Source organism: Parus major, chromosome 2 (genome assembly GCF_001522545.3).
Source record: "Parus major isolate Abel chromosome 2, Parus_major1.1, whole genome shotgun sequence".
Taxonomy (NCBI): Eukaryota; Metazoa; Chordata; class Aves; order Passeriformes; family Paridae; genus Parus; species Parus major.
The window spans coordinates 139,209,491-139,231,819 of record NC_031769.1 but is presented as its reverse complement, the minus strand read 5'-3'; the positions used below and the strand labels follow the sequence as shown (position 1 = coordinate 139,231,819).

Here is a 22,329-nt window from a genome sequence, read left to right as displayed (position 1 = left end):
CATCTTGAGATACCCCGCCCTCCGAAACAAATATTAAAAAGAAAATGTAGGTTTGACCTATGCATGTCCCACTAATTTCCAGTGATTAAGTTGATGGTTGTAATTGGGATCTAGACAGACTGTCTTTTGCAAAATACAAGTATCTTTTTAAAATTTCTGTAGAGAGTGTTACAAGATTTATGTAATCCCTTTGATATTATACTTAACCCAATAACAGCTTGAAAAGGAGTCTGTTTAGCTTATCTTTGTCCTAGATTCAGTTTTAATATCTAATGTTTAAATGGAGGGGGAATTGATCTTTATTCTTAATGATTTGTGCAGCCTCAAAGCACAGTGGTTTCTAGTTGTGTGCTGCCTTTCTCACTGGGGGATGCAAACAAAAGAACAATAATTTCAGACTCCTCCTTCAGTTTCCAAGAGAACCTTAGCTGCTCAGGGATAGCTTTGAATTTTAAAAGCATCGTTCTTCCAAATTATGTATTGATTGCACACAAAGTAGCAGTGCTCTAATATGCAATTTAAAACAAATGCATGATGGTGCTCATTTGTTTTTAATGCTGCTTTTTCCAGCAGAGAAACAAAAAGAGGATTCTATTCCCATAAACCAGTCTTGCAAAATCCTTACAAACATTTATTAGTCTAGACACAAAATATTCTCACCCAGCCTCAGCTTGACGATGACAAAAAAAAAATAAAAAAAAATAGCAAGCTAATATTGTACTTGGCTGTCAAAAAAGGAAAAGAAGGAAAAAAAGAAAAAGCTTGCCCCAGGCTAGTGAACCAGTAACATTTTGCTGGGCCTGCTTACAATAACAGATGCATCTTATTCCCATGGGGTTTCCAGGCCTGCCTATTTTCTATGCTAAACTTGGACACTCTTATAAACATTTTCTTTGAGTACCACACCCCAGTCATATCCTGGGCCCTTCTGATTTGGTTCATTTAATAATTATATTAGACATGTTCGTCTTACCTCTCCTGATAAGTCTTTGTATTTCCCTGTCTCCCGTAGATATCATTTAACTAGTGCATTAATTCAAAACCAGTTTTAATATATGGAACCTGGAATAATGGAAATAGGTGATTTGATCATAGCTTGAATCTGAACATAGGAAACCCTGATAACTTTTGTAAATAACAAGTGATTCTTTCTCATTGTTTGATATTGTAGTAGTTTGCAGAGGTTTTTTTTGTAAAGGGATAAATTATATCAGGGATTGTTACTTTATCTCAACATACACTCAGATTATTCACTTTTACTTCTCATTTTCCTAGAAAACTGTGAATTATGCACATCTTGTTTTTCAGTTAATGATTAGTTCCTGCTTATCCAAATTTATGTCTAACTACATTTGATTAGAAATTAAAATTTAACTTAAAATGTACCTAAATGACCTAACATGTCTGTATTATTAAGTTACTGTAAATATGTAGCATATCTAAGAGTACATTTATTCAAACATTACTTTTTTTTTAAGCCTACTGATTTGTGGGACAAATTATGATATTTCTATAATACTCTGTAAATTTTTTGTTTCTATGATGACATATCCGTGTCTGTTAAGATTTTATCCCTGGCAGAGTTTATCCTTAAGCCTGAATTGGAGATCTTACACAGAAGAAAAGCCATCCTGCTTTTTAAAGTTTGGGGCAGGAGCTTCTGTCAAACAGGAAGTAATTTCTGCCTTCATCTACTCAGTGCAGATGTCTACAAAGTGAATTTCTGCATACAAGGTTAATTGTTAACTGACAATAATTCAGTGTTTCTACTGAGAATTTCCAGCTTTGTTAAGTAAAACAATAATGCCTTGAACTAAAACTATCCATTATAATACTGATTTTTTTTAAGTCCTTTTATTCCATTAATAAAAACTTAGCTGTTCACAATTGGAACAGAACTTCCAACAGTAATTGGTGCTCTTAATGATTATGTCTGGTCTAATGTCAGTATATAAGATTGGTGTTTCTCCTATGAGAGAATGTGTTCAGTGTGTTCTTGAAACATTAAATTAACAAAATCTTTCTGTGTAAAACTTACAGTCTAAATAATAGATGGTTTAAATATAATACTGATTCTTCTCTTCCTTCCCCCCCCCCAGTTGTTATGCTGTTTTGTGCTGTATAATGTTTTTAGGCTTTTCTGTTACCTCTTACATGTGTTTTTATCAGCACGTTCCTTTAAAAATTCTACTGCTCATCCTCATTTAAATCAGTGAGAGTATGATTTTGACCCTAGGATATTTATGCAGCTTAAAGCTACCTATATTTTTTAAAACAGAACTAATCAATTTTTCTTATGGTGTTTAAATCTAATGCAAAAAAGAAAAAAGCAGCTTCACAGATATTAAAGTACAGTGTTTTAGTTAACTCCATATTTTCCACTTAAATCATGTTGTGCTAATTTTCCACCATCACACTTGAGAGACACAAAGTGAAAGAGGGCAGTCTGTTTTCGGTGATCTGCTCTCGTACTTCCCTGCCAGGACTGAACATCAGAAGTTTGTGTTTCTCCTGCAGGAGTGGCTCACATGACAGGCAGCTCCAGCAGAGCAGGGCAAAAGGTGCAGCCTCCAGCTTTCCTCAGCCAGTGGCTCCCAAACTGGGATTGTATTCTATGGGCCTCTGAGCAGTGACGAGAGGGGTCATGTGTCTGGCACAGAGTGAGTTGCAGAGGTCAGGCTCACAGTCAAAGTTTAGGGCATTAGCCTGGGAACAGTGGAACAGGGAGCCAGCCTGGTGAAAGACTTGTTGATTCTTTGCTTTGCTGTTGCATTGCATCCTTTGTTCAGGTGAGCTGGGAGCAGCGTGGGACTGCTGGGCGCCAGGTCCAGCAGTGCCTGTGAAGTGGAGCCTGTGAAATGCTGTACCTGCAGATCTCCTGTTCCCTGTGCCATGGGCTGAGATGCTTGTTCTGATCTGCTGACTCTTCAGGATTCTTCATTACCCCCTGGTAACTTGGGTACACAGTCATCTCTCAGACTTCTGCAGTGACTGTACTTCAGATTCATCTTTCTAATCCACATGTCGTACTTGAAAGCCTCTGTAGTCCCCTGTCTTTTGTCAGTGGGCTGATAGGCAGTAAGCAATGTTTATCCACTCTGTGGATGAATGATGGGGGCATGGGGTGAGGGGTGAGGAAATCGGTCTTGTCAGACATGGAAGAAGACATTATCTCCCACAGAAATCAGCAGGAGTACCTAAGGAGTACACTACAGTACTCAGCAGGGGCGTGGAGTCACGTCACTGTTGCAAATACAAATGCTTTGCTTTTCACAAAGGTTAACTTGGTACACAGTGATATTTTACTAGAGAATTGAGACCTGCAGAGATGTTTATGCAGGCAGCTTGGACTATCCTCTTTTGTCTTTGTTATAAGCTTGAACATCTCAAAATCCTGAGGAAAAGCATTAGAGTAGAAGGGACATTTGAAGATCGTCTAGTTCAGCCTCCTGCTCAAAGCAAAGTTATCTGTGATGGTAGATAGGGTTGTTCAGGGTCTTATCAAATTTTGAAAACTTGCAAGGATGGAAATTCCTTAAAATACCCAAGCAGATTTTTACAAACTCTCCAGACAAGTGGTTACAATTCCTCTCCAGTACCGAAGTGCTGTTGCCTCCATCATCACTATGCCCCTAAAGTGATCTGCAGCAGACATAGAGTATGTTTGTGTTGCAAGGAAAGACAAGCCTGAGTGAGCTTGATAGTCTCACCCTGGTCCTAGCAGTAATTTAGTGCTGCAGTGGGAATATCTGCATTTAGACCAAGTGCTCTGAATACAGAGAGGGGAACTTACATGTTGTATTTTGACTTGTGAATATGCTGTTCCATGACCAGCATTGTTTGGATCAGGTCAGACGATAGCATCATGGAGAACTTCTGTAAGATCAGCCGTACTTGTAAGCATGAACATAAAATTCTGCATTTTTCCACAATGGAGGAGCCTGCCAGTAGGGACTAGGTCAATTCTTTGTTGTGTCTGTTATTATGTGATTCAGTGTACAATTGTAAAGCTGTTATATGACACTGGAACATTCTGGAGCACCTTAAAAAGAACCTTAGAAAATACCATATCTGAAGTAAATTTCTTAAATTGCATCCAAAGTGGAGTTGCAGATCATGTGCTATTTAACGTAAAGGACTTTTTATGCACTCTGCACTCCTTGGCCTTCTCACAAAGTGGAAGCAGAATTTCAAGGCTGGAGGAGGCTTTAAGGAGGACATGGGGTAGAGCAAGGCACACAGGAAAGGTTCTGAGCAAACACATTTGAGTGAAAGCTCAAATGTGAAAGATTGGACCAAGTGGTGGAGGAGATTCTAAAGAGCAGCTGAAACCTTGAAACTCTGCCTTACTGTCTTCACCTTGACATGGAATAAGGTGGGTCCATGCAGCAGAATTGATTTTTGTTGCTTTCCATTTGAAACTGTTAAGTCCTTGCTTTTTCCACATTCATAAAACTGGTTCATACAAATGCTGTGTTTATACATTTGTTTCAAGTATTTTGGGTTCCTTACAAGTTATTTAAATTATGGATCTGTGTTCTGGTGTATGCAAGTCTGTGTCTATGTGTGGAGCATGTAGCTGTGTGTATTAGTGTCACCTGGTCAGTTCTCTCCAAGTCCCTGTTTTCAGTTATTTATGATAGTTGAAATGAGAATTTCTCACATTGTTTCTGTCTTGAGGGTGCTTTTATTCTCTATTCATTGAGTTTTGGGGAAACATTGGCTGGTTCAAGAGTAAAATTAACAGAGTGAGGAGGGAAGTAAGGAGAGGAAGAGAGGCAATCTCCATGTAAAAGCTGTATTACCTTTCTTTTTCTGAGCAGCTCGGTGCCTAAGGGATTTGACACAGGAACTTGAAATTTGGCAAGGATCTGGCCTTGAGGTCTGAGAAATGCATTTCACTGTAAAAAAAAAAAAAAAAGAAAAGGTAGAATTATGAGTCATAATGTATCACTGCCTTTTTTCAGGATGTTTTATCACCTGCTCTTGATCATGCTTTTATGCCTCTCGTGCACATCTGCAGACTGCCTTAAACCACCTGTGTTTAATGGATTCTTCTGGATTCTCCTTCTCTGTCTATCTAGGTTCTTCTATTGTCATCCATCAGAGTAGTCCTCAACCTGCTCCTTGGGCTTCTGCTAATGCCACTGGCCTAGCAGAAGATATAAAAGTACTGGGAGCTGTAAGCCCTGAAGACCCAGTCCTATTTTTCAAGGGTAGAGTGCTACTAATACTCTTATTTGCTGTTGAGAAGTACCATTTTGAGTGGTGACAGCCAAACATAAATGAAAGCAGAAAGCAGCCAGTGTGAAATCTGGTTTCCAGTGTGATGAGGGCTCATATGGTTTGTTGGACTTGGTGGAGGAGGGGGAGAGAAGAGCGAGACAATCTGTGCTGGGCTGTGTCACCTCAAAATCGTGGGGGTTCCTGCTCAGCATCAGCGATGACTCGGGAATGGGCTGGGCTCTCTAGCAAGGAGACCATCTGTAGGATTGCAGCTTGGATCTCTAGAGGTGTTGGGGGATGTGAGCTCCAGGAGGTTGAAGGAAGGTCTTGTACTTGCAGCAGTGGACTAGGGCCTGGGAAAATGAATGTCTCTAGAAATTTTTCATCTGGAAGAAAAAAAACAATGCAGAATGTAGTTGAAAGGAGCATTTTGTGAAGTCATATGTGTGCCAGATTGTTTCATTTTAAACAAGGAAATCCAATGATAATAAAACCTTTTGTTTTGGTGTTTTAAGGAGAAACTTTTTTGATAAACAGTTTTTAACATTAATAATTTCTTACTGTTCTAATTTTTTTAAGGCCAACATGAAACATTTGGAGGGTTGAATTAAATGTTTATTCAATGCAGAACACATTAAAATTTCTCTTCATGTTAGTAATTTATTTCTTCATCTTTTCTGTTTTGTATGTAATAGCACAGCAATTAAAACAAAATAGAGCTGTAGCTATGCAAAGCAAAAAAAATTCTCCGACTGCTGCCATTTTATTGGGTATGATAAGCATTTACATAAGTAGTCTGGTACTCACTTTCAAATATAGTCATGCAGAGATGCCTGTACTCTTAAATGTACCGAGTACTCACAGTTTGAATTGGACACTTCAGAGTCAATAAAATAAAGGTCTGGCTACGTGAGTGTAGCTGCCAGGGTGTCTGTATCGCACAGAAAATACCTGTGTGTGTGACTGAGGAGCAGAGACATGCAGCATTCATCCTAAAGGTACCTCTTGGTGAGTGCACCCTTGTTTTTTAAGTACTTGAGATGTTTGGTCATTAGCTTTATATGATCAGATACAAAACCTGGTTAAGGCTTTCTGTATCAAGAGCAGGGGGACAAGTTACTGTGCTCTCCACAGAGGTACCTGGGGCATATTGTGCAATAGAGAAAGATAATACAGGTTATTTAGCGGTCACTTCTGGCATGAAATTCTGACATTTACTTTGATGGAACTGTTTTGTTACCCATTAAAACCAGCACTGAGAGGAAGTAACTGAGAAAGTCCAGTCACATGTCCTGTGGCAGGCTCCCTTCAGCCTCTGCTGGGCTTTTTGTCAGCTTTCCAGTGCTCAGTCACGGGTCTGGCTTTGGCACAGCCTGGAGCTCTGTGTGGGCACTACAGTAGCCTTTTGGTACTTGCCTCTCTCATTACCAGTCCTAATGCAGCAAGGACCCTAAATGCCTCATCTTTGTAATACATGATTTCTGCTGAAATCAGTTTGACAAGTTTCACTCCCATGTTAGATTAGTAGTACCAGACCTTATTTTAAAAGAGGAATCAAATGTGAATATCACAGGATTAACTGAGATACGGCTTTATTTTAGAGTCATAAGCAGTAAGGCTTTCTGAACTTTGAAGATAATGAACAACTGAAGAAAATGGCACTGCAACAAAGTCCTTCAGCCTTCTCACTGAGAGGTAGCACAGATCAGTGTATTAGCCTACACTGAACTCTGCAGAGTAGTTTCTGACATAGACACATCTACCCTGAATAAATGGTAGTAGAAGGAGGCTAAACAAAGGATCAACAACTGCTTATTGTCATGGGTTATAAGAAGGCAGCATTTTCTGTGTGAAGTCATAGGCAATTTGTAATCTAGGTGGATTTAAAAGTTAGAAGCAGGTTCTATTGCTTCATCTTCTCCTTAGCTATTCTCTGCATAGTCTTAAAATCACATTACATGGGGTTGGATTTTTTTGGCATGCTTTTCCTGCACACTGAATGGAAGTGTCATACAGCAAGCAGGGAGCAATGCCTTTTCAGAAAGCATACACCCTCAACTCACAGTGAATGTTTTCTGTAAACTCATTTATTTTTCTTACTGCATCAGCTACTCCTGTTTGGAGGAGGGAAGGACGAAATGAGTAAAAAAAAATTCTGGAATCAGGTTCTTTCATGTGTGTCTTCTGTGGTCAAATCTATGTCTTTTTCTTCTCAAACTGTAATCAGATGGGAAGAAGGTTTCTGCCTCCATTTAGAAAATATTTATGTAAGTCTTCATCCAAATTTGCTATAAAGACAACTTTAAATGTTGAATTCCACTCTGGAATGAATCTGTCTTAATGTAATTATTAATTAATTTGGATTGTTATCTGTTTATGTTTCTGAAGAATAGTGTCCTGAGAAATTTCCTGCTGAAAGATAAAATATCAGATTCTGGACTTTCAAAATGTATGCCTGCACTTGCTGGTTTATGTTCCTAGAAAAACATCTGTTTTGTGGGCTGATTTGCTAGGAATGTCAATTCTATGAAAATCTGAGGTGATATTACAGAAGGGGATTGCAGTGTAAATAATTTTAAGTTTTTATTCGGATTCCTTTATTTAAAAATGCTGCCTTTGACATAAAATAAACATCTGGATTATTTAATTGCAAACCAAATTGCACAGTACAATGTCAATATTCATAAGGAGGGATAAAAAGAGAACATTTTTCAAAATATTTTGTCACATATTTGACCTTAAGGTATGTAAGGGACAAGCAAAAGCATTCTCTGGAACCATTAGTGATGACCTTCAGGAATTCATGGAATATGAGGGTGGTCCCAGTGGCCTTGAGACAGGACAGGCAAGCACAAGACTGGGCACAAGACTACCCAGTCTTAACCAAGGGAAATGCTTGAGCAGAGGAGAACACATAGTGAATCACAAGTCAGTTAAAGGGATCTTCATTCCCAGCTCAATACAGGGAGAACTTGGTAAAAAACAGTCTGTAAGAACCTGGAGAATTGAAACAAGGTTCTTACAAAGGTGGACTTGGCAAAACCACACTGTTCTTTCATTTTTTGTCATTGGCCTACTGGTACAGAATGTTGCAGACCTTACTGAAGTCTAGCTATGTGGCAGGGTCCCTCACACTCCTGTACGCAGAACAGGAGAGGTATTTTAGAGGAAATAAAGATTCCAAGGATGATGCATAAGTGGTTGGATTTTTTTTGTAACTGTGAGTTTTCATAATCCCCTGCTAAAATTCTGAGAACATGTCAAGCAGGGTGCTACAGGTGGAATAGTCACATTTGCTCCAGGGAGGAAGGAATGGAGGTTTCTGTAAAGTCTGTAGAGTAGAGAAGGCTGGGAAGGGTTGCAGGCATCTCACTTTGTTGAGATTTTACTGAATGCTGTCAGTAAAATCTTCATAGCCATGAATTAAACAGGGTTTTGACATCACAACATCCTTTAAAAAAAACCCCACAACATTTTACACAGTGTAGTCAGAAGAGCATAGATGCAGCTTTCTTTTTCTGAGACCTGTTTGCATCAAAGAAATGTGTTGCTATCTTGGTAAATAGAGGAGGGATGTGATAATCTGCCTATGCAACTTAAGCAAAAACAAAGCACAGCAGAGATATGATACAGATTTAGCTAAAAGCCTACAGGTGCTGCAATTGCACATACACCTGTTGGCTTACAGGCACTGTGAGCACTGTTGGGTACATGAGGAGGCTGGAGAACATTTATTGATTTGTTGAACAAGTTTCTCATCTTATTCCTTATCTCCAGCCTTGCCTTCAGCATGCTTCAATACCTCATGTCAGATCAAATGTTGCTTTCACTTGTGCTCCAGGCCATCCCAGAATGGGACCCTTGGCAGGCACCTAAGCTCACCCAGACTGCCCTGTGTATAAATCCTATGTGCTGTGCTAGGAATGAGGCACTTCAGAGTACCACAGTCATTTCTCAAAATGCAACTTCAGTCAGCAAAACTAGCTGTTAAGTTGCTTTTTAAATAGGCATTTCTGGCATTTCTGAAATTTTACTCAAAATCTTAGAAACATTAGGTAATACCACCCAGCTCTTCCCCCAGAGCATTGCTCAACGTTGTCTTGGCAGTTGTCTTCCCTTTTGTCAAGAGCCCTCCAGCCCCACAGAGAAGCAGCACAGTTAATAATGCTCTACCTCTTGTCCCTCAGAACACTGAGACAAATGGATCTATTTAGCTTTGCTTCGTGGTTCTCTCGCTGCAAAGAGAAATGAGGTGGCCTGCAATAGGTACTTTGTACATACATGAAGATAAATATCTTTTGCACTTCTGTGCTCAGTTTTACAGACTGCCACTCTTAACTTGTGGAAGAAGGATGTCTTTCTTCTCCAGTACCATTAAATAATTGTCATCCTGGAATGACAATTACCCAAGATTTATTGAGCATTTTCAGTGTCCTTAATGCCATGTAACCATATCCTTGGTATAAAAAGCCTATCACATGAGGCTCTGCACTTTGAATGTAGTCACAGATGTATGCAGAGGGTGACTGTTAAAAACATTTAAGGAGGATATTTATGAAGCAGTAAGGTGACACACAGCTTCCAAAACAGAGCTTACAGAGCAGCAGGGAGTGGCAACTGTGGATGAACACTTCTGTCTTTTGCCTAAAGGAAAAATGTGAAGCAAAGGCTTCTGCTTCGGATATCAGTCTAATGCTTTTTCTCTCTCTATTACAGTTTACACAATCAGTCATGTCTTTGTTAATGCAAAGAGGCATGAAAACAGATTTTAGTTAATTGCAACGTGCTAGCAATCAACTTTTATTGGTTTGGGATTGGTCTTCAATAGGAGAATGACATTTGGGAAGCTAGGAAAAAGGGATAGTTGTCTTTTGTCTGTCAGAGTGACTTAAAAAGACATTGTTTTGCCTGTTTTCAGAGGTGGAAGAAAGGCCTTGCACATGATTGTGCTTGCATATATAATGCAATAGAAAAATACTCCAAACCTGCCTTTTCTGGGACACATCACAGCCTCTGACATGAAATCCATGAGAGAGGCAGTAGTGGAGATGTTGTACTGGGTTCAAGTTAGTGATAGGAAGGACCTGAGCTCACAGAACAGTCAAAATAAGTTGTTGTAGCTTTGGCAAAACAGTCCAATTACAAGACTGACCTCAGCCCTGTGCCAAGAAAAAGGCTTCTGAAGCAAGGGAAACAGACAGAAAGTTACATGGTTTACACCATTCTGTTGTTTAGGTCTGTCACTGTATTAACATGAGCTGAAACAAATTTCAGCCTGTACTAAGTGGATTGGATTTTGCCTTTCTTACCTTAGCTTCCACTATCTCTTCTTGGAATGGGTCTGCTGGTTTCAGGGGATGAGCAGTGGCACACTAAGCCCCAAAGGTCTGAATTACTTTAAACCATAATATGTAGCAAAATAGAAGTTATTATTTAAATTAAACTAATTCCACTGTCTCTTCTTTACTACAGGTGGTGGATGTGGACTTTAAAACAGTGTGTCTCAACATCTCATCCTCAACTATTTTTAATCTGATTGCACTACGAAAGAAAAGCTGCTAATGGGATAAATGTTGAGACTTTACAAGAACTGACTTGAAGTACCGAAAGCCATTATTATTATTTTTATTATTATTATTACTACTATTATTAATCAAGAAGAGCTTGAAGCTAAGTCTGTATCTGACCAGTTGTAACAGTCATGGCAAGTAAACGAAAATCAACAACACCCTGCATGGTCTTAGCCAATGAGCAGGATCCAGATCTAGAAATGGTATCAGACCTGGAGGAAGGACCACCTGTGCTCACGCCAGCAGATAACCCTACAGCAGAGAGTGTCACAAGTGATGAGGATGTTCATGAGTATGTGGATTCAGACAATAAGAAAAACGCAAATAAAGTAGAAGGTGGTTATGAGTGTAAATACTGTACTTTTCAGACTCCAGATCTCAATATGTTTACTTTCCATGTGGATTCAGAACACCCCAACGTAGTATTAAATTCATCCTATGTTTGTTTAGAATGTAATTTCCTTACCAAAAGATATGATGCCCTCTCAGAACATAATTTGAAGCACCACCCCGGAGAGGAAAATTTTAAATTGACTATGGTGAAACGAAATAACCAGACAATCTTTGAACAGACAGTAAATGATCTCACTTTTGATGGGAGTTTTGTTAGAGAAGAAAATGCTGGACAGGCTGACTCTTCTGAGGTCCCCTCATCAGGGATCTCCATTAGCAAAACTCCTATCATGAAAATGATGAAAAACAAAACCGAGGCTAAACGTATTGCTGTTTTCCACAATGTAGTTGATGATATTCCTGGTGAAGAAAAGGGAACTGAAAATGAGCCAAACTCAGAAGAAGTAGTAGAAAACCCCCCACCGGCAGTTTCTGAGTCAAAACCAAGCCATTCAGTTGTTTGCAGTGCAGCAGATGTGGCTGGTGCAGTAGTGAACCCGGCACCAGTGCTTCAGCCTGGGGTGGCACAGGTTATTACAGCTGTTACAGCTCCACAGAACTCAAACCTGATTCCAAAAGTACTAATACCTGTAAATAGCATTCCAGCCTATAACACTGCTTTGGATAACAATCCTCTTTTGCTTAACACCTACAACAAATTCCCATATCCAACCATGTCAGAAATCACTGTTCTTTCCTCTCAAGCTAAGTACACAGAGGAACAGATTAAAATATGGTTTTCTGCCCAGCGTCTGAAACACGGAGTGAGTTGGACACCAGAGGAGGTGGAGGAAGCAAGGAGGAAACAATTTAATGGCACAGTGCATACTGTGCCACAGACAATTACCGTTATTCCAGCACACATTTCGGCCGCTAGCAATGGTTTACCTTCAATTTTACAGACATGCCAAATAGTTGGTCAGCCAGGACTTGTTCTCACTCAAGTTGCAGGTACAAATACATTACCAGTAACAGCTCCGATAGCTTTGACTGTAGCAGGAGTCCCAAGCCAAACACAGTTACAGAAGAGTCAGATTCACAGTGCTCAGCCTATTGCAGAAACCAAACAAGTAGCTGCCATTCCAGCCCCTCAGCCTATCAAAAATGAATCCACACTAATGAATCCTGACTCCTTTGGCATCCGAGCAAAAAAAACTAAGGAACAGCTGGCAGAATTGAAAGTCAGCTACCTTAAAAACCAGTTTCCTCAAGACTCAGAAATTGTTAGACTTATGAAAATAACAGGCCTCACTAAAGGAGAGATCAAAAAATGGTTCAGTGATACACGCTACAATCAGAGAAACTCAAAGAATAATCATGGGATTCATCTCAGTAGTGATTCGTGTGCCACCATTGTTATTGATTCAAGTGATGAAATGAACGAATCTCCAACAGGAGTCACTACACAGAGCAAATCATCTTGGGGTACTTTTCCTGATTTCAGCCCACAGAAATTCAAAGAAAAGACTTCTGAACAGCTGCAAGTCCTCCAAGCAAGTTTTCTTAATAACCCTGTCCTTACTGAGGAAGAGATGAATAGGTTAAGAGCCCAAACAAAACTGACCAGGAGAGAGATTGATGCCTGGTTTACAGAAAAAAGGAAATCAAATGTCTTGAAGGAAGAGGGAGCTGACATGAATGAAAGCAATGCTGGCAGCTCAAAAGAGGAGACTGGAGAAACATCTGTGGGAGATGGAGCAGCAGGAACAAAATCAGGGTGTTCCACTTCAAGCAAAATAGGCAAAAAATCACCAGAGCAGTTGCACATGCTCAAAAGTTCTTTTGTCCGTACTCAGTGGCCATCTCCACAAGAATACAACAAGCTGGCAGAAGAAACTGGGCTCCCAAGATCAGAAATTGTGAGCTGGTTTGGAGATACTCGGTACGCCTGGAAAAATGGTGGATTGAAATGGTATTACTATTACCAGAGTGCCAATGCAAACAGTCTGAATGGCCAAGGCTTTGCAAGGAAGAGAGGGAGAGGAAGACCAAAAGGAAGGGGGAGAGGGAGGCCTCGGGGGAGGCCTCGGGGAAGCAAGAGATTAAATTGCTGGGACAGAGGTGTGTCTGTCATAAAATTTAAAACTGGAACAGCAATCCTGAAGGACTATTATATGAAGCACAAATTCCTTAATGAGCAAGACCTTGATGAACTGGTAGCCAAATCCCACATGGGATATGAGCAGGTCAGAGAATGGTTTGCAGAAAGGCAAAGAAGATTAGAACTTGGAATAGAGCTGTTTGATGAGAATGAGGAGGAAGAGGAAATGCTGGATGATCAGGAGGATGAGGAAGAAACAGATGATAGTGATACTTGGGAACCCCCCAGACATGTTAAACGTAAACTTTCAAAAACTGACTGATGTACAATTTGGAATTTGGGGACCAAAACCCTATGAATTAGGTTTGATGTTATGGTGAAGAGCCACATGATTTTTCATGGCCTTCAGTTTAGCAAGCAGCTGCTTAGCATCTTCCTTTCACCTAAGAGTGCATAGGCAAGATGCTACCTGTGCAGGCAAGAACTGTTTGCTTTGTTGCTACAAGAGATGAACATCCTCGGGCCTGTCCTGGGACAGGGGGTTACAAGTCAGATCAAGTTCAGCTCCTCCTTTTCCACACTACCGATGGGAAGGTTCATGTTCATCATACACGTGACTGCTTCTCAATATTTAATTGCCTTATGTTGTTTAATTCCAAAAAACCACAGACTTTTTTTTTGTTGTTGCTGTAAGAGAACATTGCCTGCTTATGAAGGAGGAAAACAAAAATATTAGATGTCTTTTTGCAAACATCCCTTCATCAGAAAGGTTTCAAGGCCTGGGTTTATTTCTTAAGGAAAGCATTGAAAACAGAAGGGGGAAAGTGTGACAAAAGGAACCAATGAACCTAGGGGTGAGGATTGATTGGTTTAAGAAAATAAGGTGATGCCTGCACCTTTTGCATATCTTCAGAGTGGTTTGGGTTTACAGAACTTGGACTGAAATGTTCATTGTTGATAATTATGAGCTAACTGAATGAGTCCGATGTTAGAAGATGCTTTCTGTGCCAGTTAATCTGTGTATCCCACATCAATCTAATTTAAATGCCTGACAGACTTGTTGCAGTTAATAGTAACACTCACTTCTACCTTGTGCATTCTTTCCTTTGTTGGAAATTATAAAAGAGGTATATTTCTAGAAAAAAAGAGTAATTTCTTGAAATCTGACACAGAGTTTTAAGGTTAACATAAGACAAAAACTGCCTAAAAGTTGTTCAGAGTTGCTTAGGGGTTTGTAAGAATACACGGGTACAGAGATGAAAAGTATCTTTTGGTGCTAGTAAGAAAGGTTTTCAAGTAAGTTGTGGCAATGACATGGTGTTTAATTCACAAACAAAATGAAGTTATGTGGCTTTTAGATACTTAGTATTTACATGTTAGTGTTGAATTGTTCTTCAGTGGTAGCCCAGTGGAGTGATTTGTGTGTGGGTTTAACTGTAAAACATCCTAACTGTTGGACTCACCACTGTGTTGATTGCTCCTAGGACTGCTGGGTGAACATACTTATTTCTGGAGGTGGTTTGATCTACCTGAACTGAACTCCAGAATAGTTTAATCTGATATAAAACATTCCCATCTTAAATAAGTGTATATAAAATAGAAAAAAAAAAAAATAAGCTATTTGGTCTCAATACCATGAAGTCATAGTGCAGTTTGAATTAGCAACTTAAAACAATGGGCCAAATTCACACAAATTAATTAAGGCAGATGTTTGGCATCCGAGAGAACTGGTACTCTGAGGAAGAGTAGTTTGTATTCTTGCTACTGCCAGCCTGCATTTTTAGGGATAAGTTACTTTATATTTAGATGTCAAAAGATGGTGATGAATTGGTGCTGCTGTCACCAACATTGTCTGCTTTTACATTGGCACTAATGGAATGGATACTACCTATCTCCTTTTGCACATCTGTCAGTATCTTCTCTGTGGGCTTCTGCATCTGATGACCAATGAGGACAGATTAGCGCAGAGAAAATGGGACCTAATGTCTCCCCATCTTCAAGAACCTATTCTAGAATTTTAGAATTAGTCTTTCTTCTGGACTGTGATAACTGTCAAAAAAAAACAGGAAATCCTTTTTAGTCATGATTTTTCTGAAGCAGAGGAGTCCATGTTAGATCTGGTTTTCATATCTGAATGTGGGTGAAGCCCAGGCTAGAGTAAGAAACAGAGTAGTGTCTGACAAAAAATATTAACCTCCCAGACCTTCCTCTCTAGACTCTTGTAGCTGCCCTTCTGCTCACAGATTGAATAAGCTTCCTGAGCTGCAGGAGGATTTTTCATATGAAAGCCATTTACTGGGTGACCTCTTCTGACTGTTTTAAGACTATTGGAGAGGAAAAGGCAATAGCTTATGGTATATGTCATGAATTTGATGATGAAACTATTCCTTGGCTTCCAAGGCTTAAGAGTTGGTGAGACACAAAGTGGCCAACATTGCTACAGAGGAATCATCAAGCATCCCTCAATTTAACTTTGGAGTGGGGCAGAAGCAAACCCCATTGTCAGCAAATTTCACGGGAGTGATTATGACTCTGCATGTGAGGTGGTACAAGCGAGATCAAGATCTGGCCTTTTCAGCATGGGGTTGGGAGGGATCCTCATTTGTCTGGTAATAGTGTAGATGATAGTAGTAGTGTGCTGTCATAGATGCCAGCAGATAGAAGAAAGACTCAAGCTAGCTTCAAGTTCTCTTGGGAATACAGGGTCAAAAATCTGTGCTTGCTGAGTAGGAAAGAACAAAGCCAGAAGGAAAACATGCTATTTTTAAGTTTCCAAAAATATTAAACCAAATCCTTGGGAATATGCCTCTAGCAAGCAAAATCTGGGAGTTGCCTTAATCCTTGAAGTTGACCCAGAATTAATTTTCTTTTAAAAAAAAGCCCAAAACCCCAAAACAACCAATCAGCCTGTCCAAATAAATATCTCCATTTTTGTTAGCAGAGACTTATTTAGGTTAGCTAGGAATCCTGTCTTTAAAAAATAGAGAAAAATACAAAGATCCAAGTTAATTACAACTGAGATATTTTCCACTTTGGCAGTGTTCTATTAAATAACACTCAGCTACAATGGTAGGCCTTAACACATCTGGTCTGAAAAACACAGGAAGAGGAAATACATTTTTTATCAGACTAAATATAGTTGGATTGGAGGTCTTTCAGTAGAATGGTCAGAGACAGTGGCTGATGCATACTGGGCCAGATTTTCAGCTGTCCATGTGTTTCACTGGCTATACCAGTATTTACAGCTCAGTGAGGAAATTATCTCTTTGTAGAACATAAAATTTAAATTAAACCATGTGCTGTAGATCAGCTGAGAGATGCAGAGCCTACACATAGCATGTTGAGCTACAAGCACATTTTAAGCCTTTTCAAGGATAAGGAAAATTTGGGTGGGTTCAGCCTGAAGACAGAAGTTGTATGCATTCATTATTGTCCATAGTCTGACTGTTATTTCTGTTTGAACAGAATCCATTAATTACCAGTCTGTTTCATGTTTACAGCATGTGTGTATTTGTATTATGTACTGGGAGAGAGGCAAACTCCTAGAAGGCTCCCACATCAGGACTGACAGGGGGAACCATTGGAAGTGCTGTGGTCAGTTCTGTCTCTCATTTGTGGTCAAGACTGTGGGAACTCAAACTACTGGTAACAGTGGTTTAGCCCAGATTCATCTCAGCCACCCTTAGGATGCTGTGGGCACTGTACAGTCACTGAGAGAAACAGAAATGGCCTGGTGGGTGGAAAGGATACGGCACCTTCTCATTCTACCAATCACATCCAGGAAACTCCCTGAACTTAAGCACATCAGCAAGTGTTTTAATTTACTATGATTCTGAGCACCTCTGTGCTCATAAGCAGTGCACCCCTGCAAGCCTGGCTCACTCTTATAATTTATGCACACCTGCAAGGTGTTTTGGAAACCATTTGGACTGAGTTACACTGGCAGTGGGAAAGGAAGGGGAAAGAGAATACATCTGCCCAGGAGTGAGTGTCCATGTGACTTTCTTGATTTTCCTGCATGTTAAGGACTGTGTCTAGATGAACCTGAGGTATGTTTTCTGTATTTCTGTGGAGCTTCACCTCTTAGGTTTGAGCTCATTATGAGCCAGGCTTCAGTGATTGTCACTGACACTGAGACAAAGAAACTCTGATCTTGCTTAGATCTTACCTCTCTTGGCTGGTTTCTCATTCTTCGTTGGGACCACTAAATCACAACTCAGTTGTGAGCATCAGTTCCTTTAGAGCTAAGCTAGTGCATTTCTCTTCATCTGCTGTTTCTGCCAGGACTACCTGCTCTCTTGATGCCAGTTGTGCTGTCTCTGGAATTCAGCTGAAAAGAGAACATAATCCTGTGCCAGAATGGAGAGGGAAAAGATCTAAAACAAGGAAAGCAATGTTACAACCAGGGACAACATCCACCATCACAGTATTGCCCTGCTTGTGGCATGTTTCATTTCACCCTCACTTCCGAGTGCAGTGAAAGAGCACAGTTCCATCTTAAACAGTGCTGTCTTCCCAGTATCACCTCTCAATGACCCCAAAGTTAGTGTTGAAAAAAGAAAGTCAGGCCTATATTCCCCTGGAGGTTTGAATGAACTAATAGTGCTGGCTTGTAAGAAGTGAACAGAAGGGAAAACGCAGAAGCTTGAAGGCTCTGACTTTTGCCTGCCCCACAGAATTTACTTTTCTAGAAGTTGATAAGCAAGACAAGTTTAACTCCTTCTGTTCTGACAGAAAGAGTAAATTTTTACAGTCACTTCTTTTTAGCACATAGAAATCTCTTCGTTTGAAAGCAAAGAACAGGAAAGATACCTAGTACCTGATTATTAGAATTTAGTGTATTATCTCTAATACACTGCAGTAAATTAGTAAAAGTGCTGGTTTTTAACTTCATCTGGTACCATGTTGAAAACTGCTTTTTCATTATATTATGAACTGTAATTCATAATTCAAAGTTTCTGACTGTAACTATGATTATTGCGAAACTCATGTAATGTCCACACATGACATGAAATAATTTTCTAATGGGTGATTTGCTCACCTTGAACAAAAGCAGATTTTCTTTTGCTCTCCAAGAAACGCTTGAGGCAGGCAAATCCACTCCCCCTCTACAGAGCAAAGAAAGGATTTCTGGATCCCATACAAAGTGATTCATGGCTGTACACGGTCCCCATAGGCCAGAAAGCCCAAAGATGCAGACATTCTCCTCCTCCGTTTTCCTCTGAAATGAGAGCACAGCAGTAACTGACGACTGATCTCTGGCTGCTGAGTAACCAGGCTGTGGTTTAAGCTGGGGAGTGTTTTCCCTTTTGCACTTAATGGAGTACTGTGTATTCAGGCTGGATGGCAGTATTTGCTTCTGTAAATATGGTAGTACCGATTTGCATCCTCCACCTGAGTCCAATACCTGTCTGTATTCATATCTCCCACGGAGAGAAGATAATCTTTAAGCTTCTGTAGTGTTAAATATCCCTGCCCTAACCTGAAGGCACAAAAGTAGAGTGCAATGAAATATAGATATTTTCTTTAATTTATTTTTTTCTTTGGAAACAATTTTGCTTGCATTTAGTAGTAATAGAGAGATAGTATCAATGACCAGAGAAGAGTAAAACTTTTAAGAATTGTTTATAATACCTGGAATGATGGTGTAAATGAAAGATGGAAAGGGCTAGTAGAGGATTCAATTCTCTACACTGAACAGTGCTGGGTTATGTCTGATTTTGCTATCCAGCTTGTGATATCCTAGGAAAACTAGATTTACCAAGAAGCATGACACAAACTTACCAAGTCAAGTTACTTGAAGTTTGCTGATGTATTAAAATTCTGTAGGAAAATATTTTGAAATAAAAATTTCAACAGAAAGTGAAAAATCCCTTTAATGGCTACTAACACACAATAACTCAAATTTCTGCATTTTTTCCCCACTTCTAAAAAGGGATATTTTGAAGCACAGGTGGGTTATAGCCAGTATTTCCAAGTTTAATGATTGTAGTTCTTGGGGATTTTTTTTCTTTCTGTGGTGAAGAGCATCTGCACCTTTTCAGTGAACAGTCATTGCAAAACCAACTCACACAACATTAAAAAATGTAGAGGGATAAGTAAGCATCCTGTAGCACTTTTCATGAATTAAGGTGGGATTTGCCTGATGCATGTTGATGTCTGCACCGGGGCAAGACACTGTAGGTAGTCAGCACAGCAAGGAATGCAAACCTGCTCATCCTGCATGCCTGGAGTGGCTCAGAGGAACTGCACCCCAGCTCCACTGACTTACCCTGACTTGCAGGCAGCTGTTGACACTGCAGACATCTAGCGTTATAAAGAGAGATCTGGCTGGATTGCAGCACTGATCTTTGTGTTGTGGTTAGCAGTGGTACTGACCTCTGCTTCCAACTTGATGCTTGTTGGGAAATGAGGCCTTTTTTTTTTTTTCTTTTAGAGCAGGTAGCACTACAGTGGTGGATAAAGTAACTGATTCTTGGTTATAATACTGTGGCATAAAAATGCTTTGGGTTTTCTCAAGTATTTTAGAGATAAGGTTACTGTGTGAACATTGAACTGTGCATAACCTAGAATGTGTTAGGACACATAATATTTGTGTCCCAGTTGATGAAAGCATTTCCTTATTCAATACTAGATACCTATCATGAAACTGTCTCTAAAGAATCTGCTAGAGTGACAGAAGAGTCAAGTCCTCATCTATGCTACAAAATTATCAACCACAAGAGCTCTGCTGTGATTTCAGAATATTCCCCTCCCCATCTTCCAGTTTCAGCTTACAAAAGTATTTCCAGCCCTGCATAGTTGGCTATCTGCATGTATGCTTACAGTCTGTACAGAAATGCACTAAAATGAGTTGCCCTACCTGGGAAGGCTTTATATTGTATAGAAAATGTGGCACTAGGTACTGCTCTTCATGTGCACAGAAGAGTTAACAGGTGTCAGTCTCGTTTACAGAAATGATGGCGCTTTGCAATTTTCTATAATATATTGCAATATATTTAAATGTCCTGTTTGACATGTGAAATGAAATTAAGTTAATGCATTGTATTTGAAGTATGAGGAAGATGATTCACTAACGACCAGCAAGGTTTTTAGAAAGGTGTCCAGTATGTAGCTGTCTGTGTGATCTGTCTGGTGTATGTGATATTAAAGGAAGCAACAATACTGTCACTGTTTAGAATGAAGAGTTTCTTTTGAATGATGCAATAGCTTACAATGTCTTTCCTTTGTAGCTGCCCAGTGTGGTGAAGGGGAAGCAATTCTTGAAAAATTTCAAGATAACTGGTTAACTGTGAATGGGCCTAATCTTTTCGAAACCAAGAAAATTTTTGGACACACACAGGACTTGAATACTCAAAAGGATTGGAACTTAGTGTTGTGCCAAAGTTAAACTACTGCAGTTGGCAGTTCTGCACTGTAAATAGAAGACTGATTAAAAGACAGCTTGTAAAAAAAAATCAAATTTTAATACAGTACGTTTTTATTCTGATACATGATGGAAACATTCTGTTTTAGACCTTTTTTGAAGAGGCTTCAGTGACCACTAGATTTTGTCCTCTTATATTTTGTTTGGCCTAATACTATATGTTTTAGTAAGATGGGCTTTATTGCCTGTGTTCTTTGATATGTGATTAAGCTTATAGCTTTGAGTGACCAAACATTTTACAGAGTAAAAGTTCTTAGAAACAGTATAATGTAACTGATATTTCTGTGTCTTATTTATCAGGCTCTGCACAAACTTGGAAAGTTGTGCTGGACTTGTACAACTCATATATGGGAACGCAGCATACTTCTGGATATTACAAACCTAAGCCTTTGTGGCTGTATGGATCTTGTCTTTGGATTTATTTTTGTTATTTTTTTGAGGCAAAGAAACGAATGGATGCTGCTGTAAAATATTTGTAATATTGCCATTATTTCTTTCTGTAGCAATTACTGCTTTTGCTTCAACAGATAAAGAAAATAAATCAGAGATAGAAAAATCCTAAAGACGCTGGTAGAAGAAAGGATCATGTCAGAACTTCTGAAAATAAACTTTGTACCAAAAATTTGAAAGCAGAAATAATGGAATAAATGTCTCCTTATTGAGTGTGTGTGGTTTTAAGAGGTGGCATGGAAACCAGGAATCACGTTTGTATGAAAATGTCACAAACCAGACCTTCTCAAATATCATTTTCCCTGTTAAACAAAACAGAATTTCACCAATTCCTCAGATGCATTGAATTTGGAGAATTGACTTGGCTGAACAGCCAGAGTGAGGTCAGCCTCACGTGTGAATCAGTACAGCTGCTCGTTGCTGAACTGTTCTGCCGTGTCAGCAGCGCAGGGACGTTCACGTGATTCTTCTCATGGCAGATGCTTTTTATTATGGCATTTAAAATATTCAGGGTGGGAAAAGTAGGGGTGAGTAGGAACCACCTCCTTACTGAAGTCCCTGTCAATTGGACAGGCTGCTTTAATACGTATTTTTTCCTGAGATGAGAAGGGTCTGAGGAAAGCTGCTGTGGAGCTCTGCCCTTTTCCCATGAGCCCAACCTGCCATCACTCACAGCCACTCCCTGCTGGAGGCAGTGCCACTGTCTTGCTTAGGTGTGACTCATCGCATCCATCTATTCCAGCTGTTGAGCTGCAGCTGGAGGAACTTGAGTCTCAGATTTTCCTGGAGGGTCTGGCATTGTGCTTACACATGTATCCCAAGCAAAGAAAAAGATGTCTAAAGTGAGAGAGAAATTCCTGTGCTGTAGCTGATGTTAGTATGAAAAATGACGTCTTTAGCTGAAGTAGTGACCTAAGGACAGGATGAGTGGCCAAACTATTTGGTCAAATAGTTTTACTTGGTTGGGTAAAAAAAAAGAATGTGTTTTCAAGAGTCCATCAGCTAATGAGGGAAATATAAAAATCACCAGATTATGCATGCAGTCATCTTTTTTTTAAAGGTACCCTTTTTGTTTTCCGTGTTATCAGCAATTCCAAAATGCTGCAATTCAGTAGATATTTTCACAAGAGATCAGCTGGCCTTATAGGTTGTTCCCCCTTCCCCAGCCCCTTCTTCCCAACATCTTTCAGCTTGCATTTGTTTTCATAACAATACTATCAACT

The 22,329-nt window shown here is 39.6% G+C and overlaps 1 protein-coding gene across 6 annotated transcripts in view; it reads left to right on the top strand.

Moving 5' to 3' along the window:
* Positions 1-22,329, top strand: part of ZHX1 (zinc fingers and homeoboxes 1) — a 42,318-nt gene that overhangs the window by 5,866 nt on the left and 14,123 nt on the right. For 2 of the 6 annotated variants that reach the window (XM_015616993.3, XM_015616991.3), the window contains exon 2: positions 10,699-13,071. In XM_015616993.3, coding sequence (XP_015472479.1) covers positions 10,928-13,071 — 2,144 coding nt within the window. In that variant the 5' untranslated portion in view covers positions 10,699-10,927. Of the gene's footprint in view, positions 1-2,770; positions 2,951-10,698; positions 21,320-22,329 lie in introns of those variants that run through there. The other 4 variants (XR_001519270.3, XM_015616997.3, XM_015616988.3 and 1 more) reach the window with 4 other exon arrangements.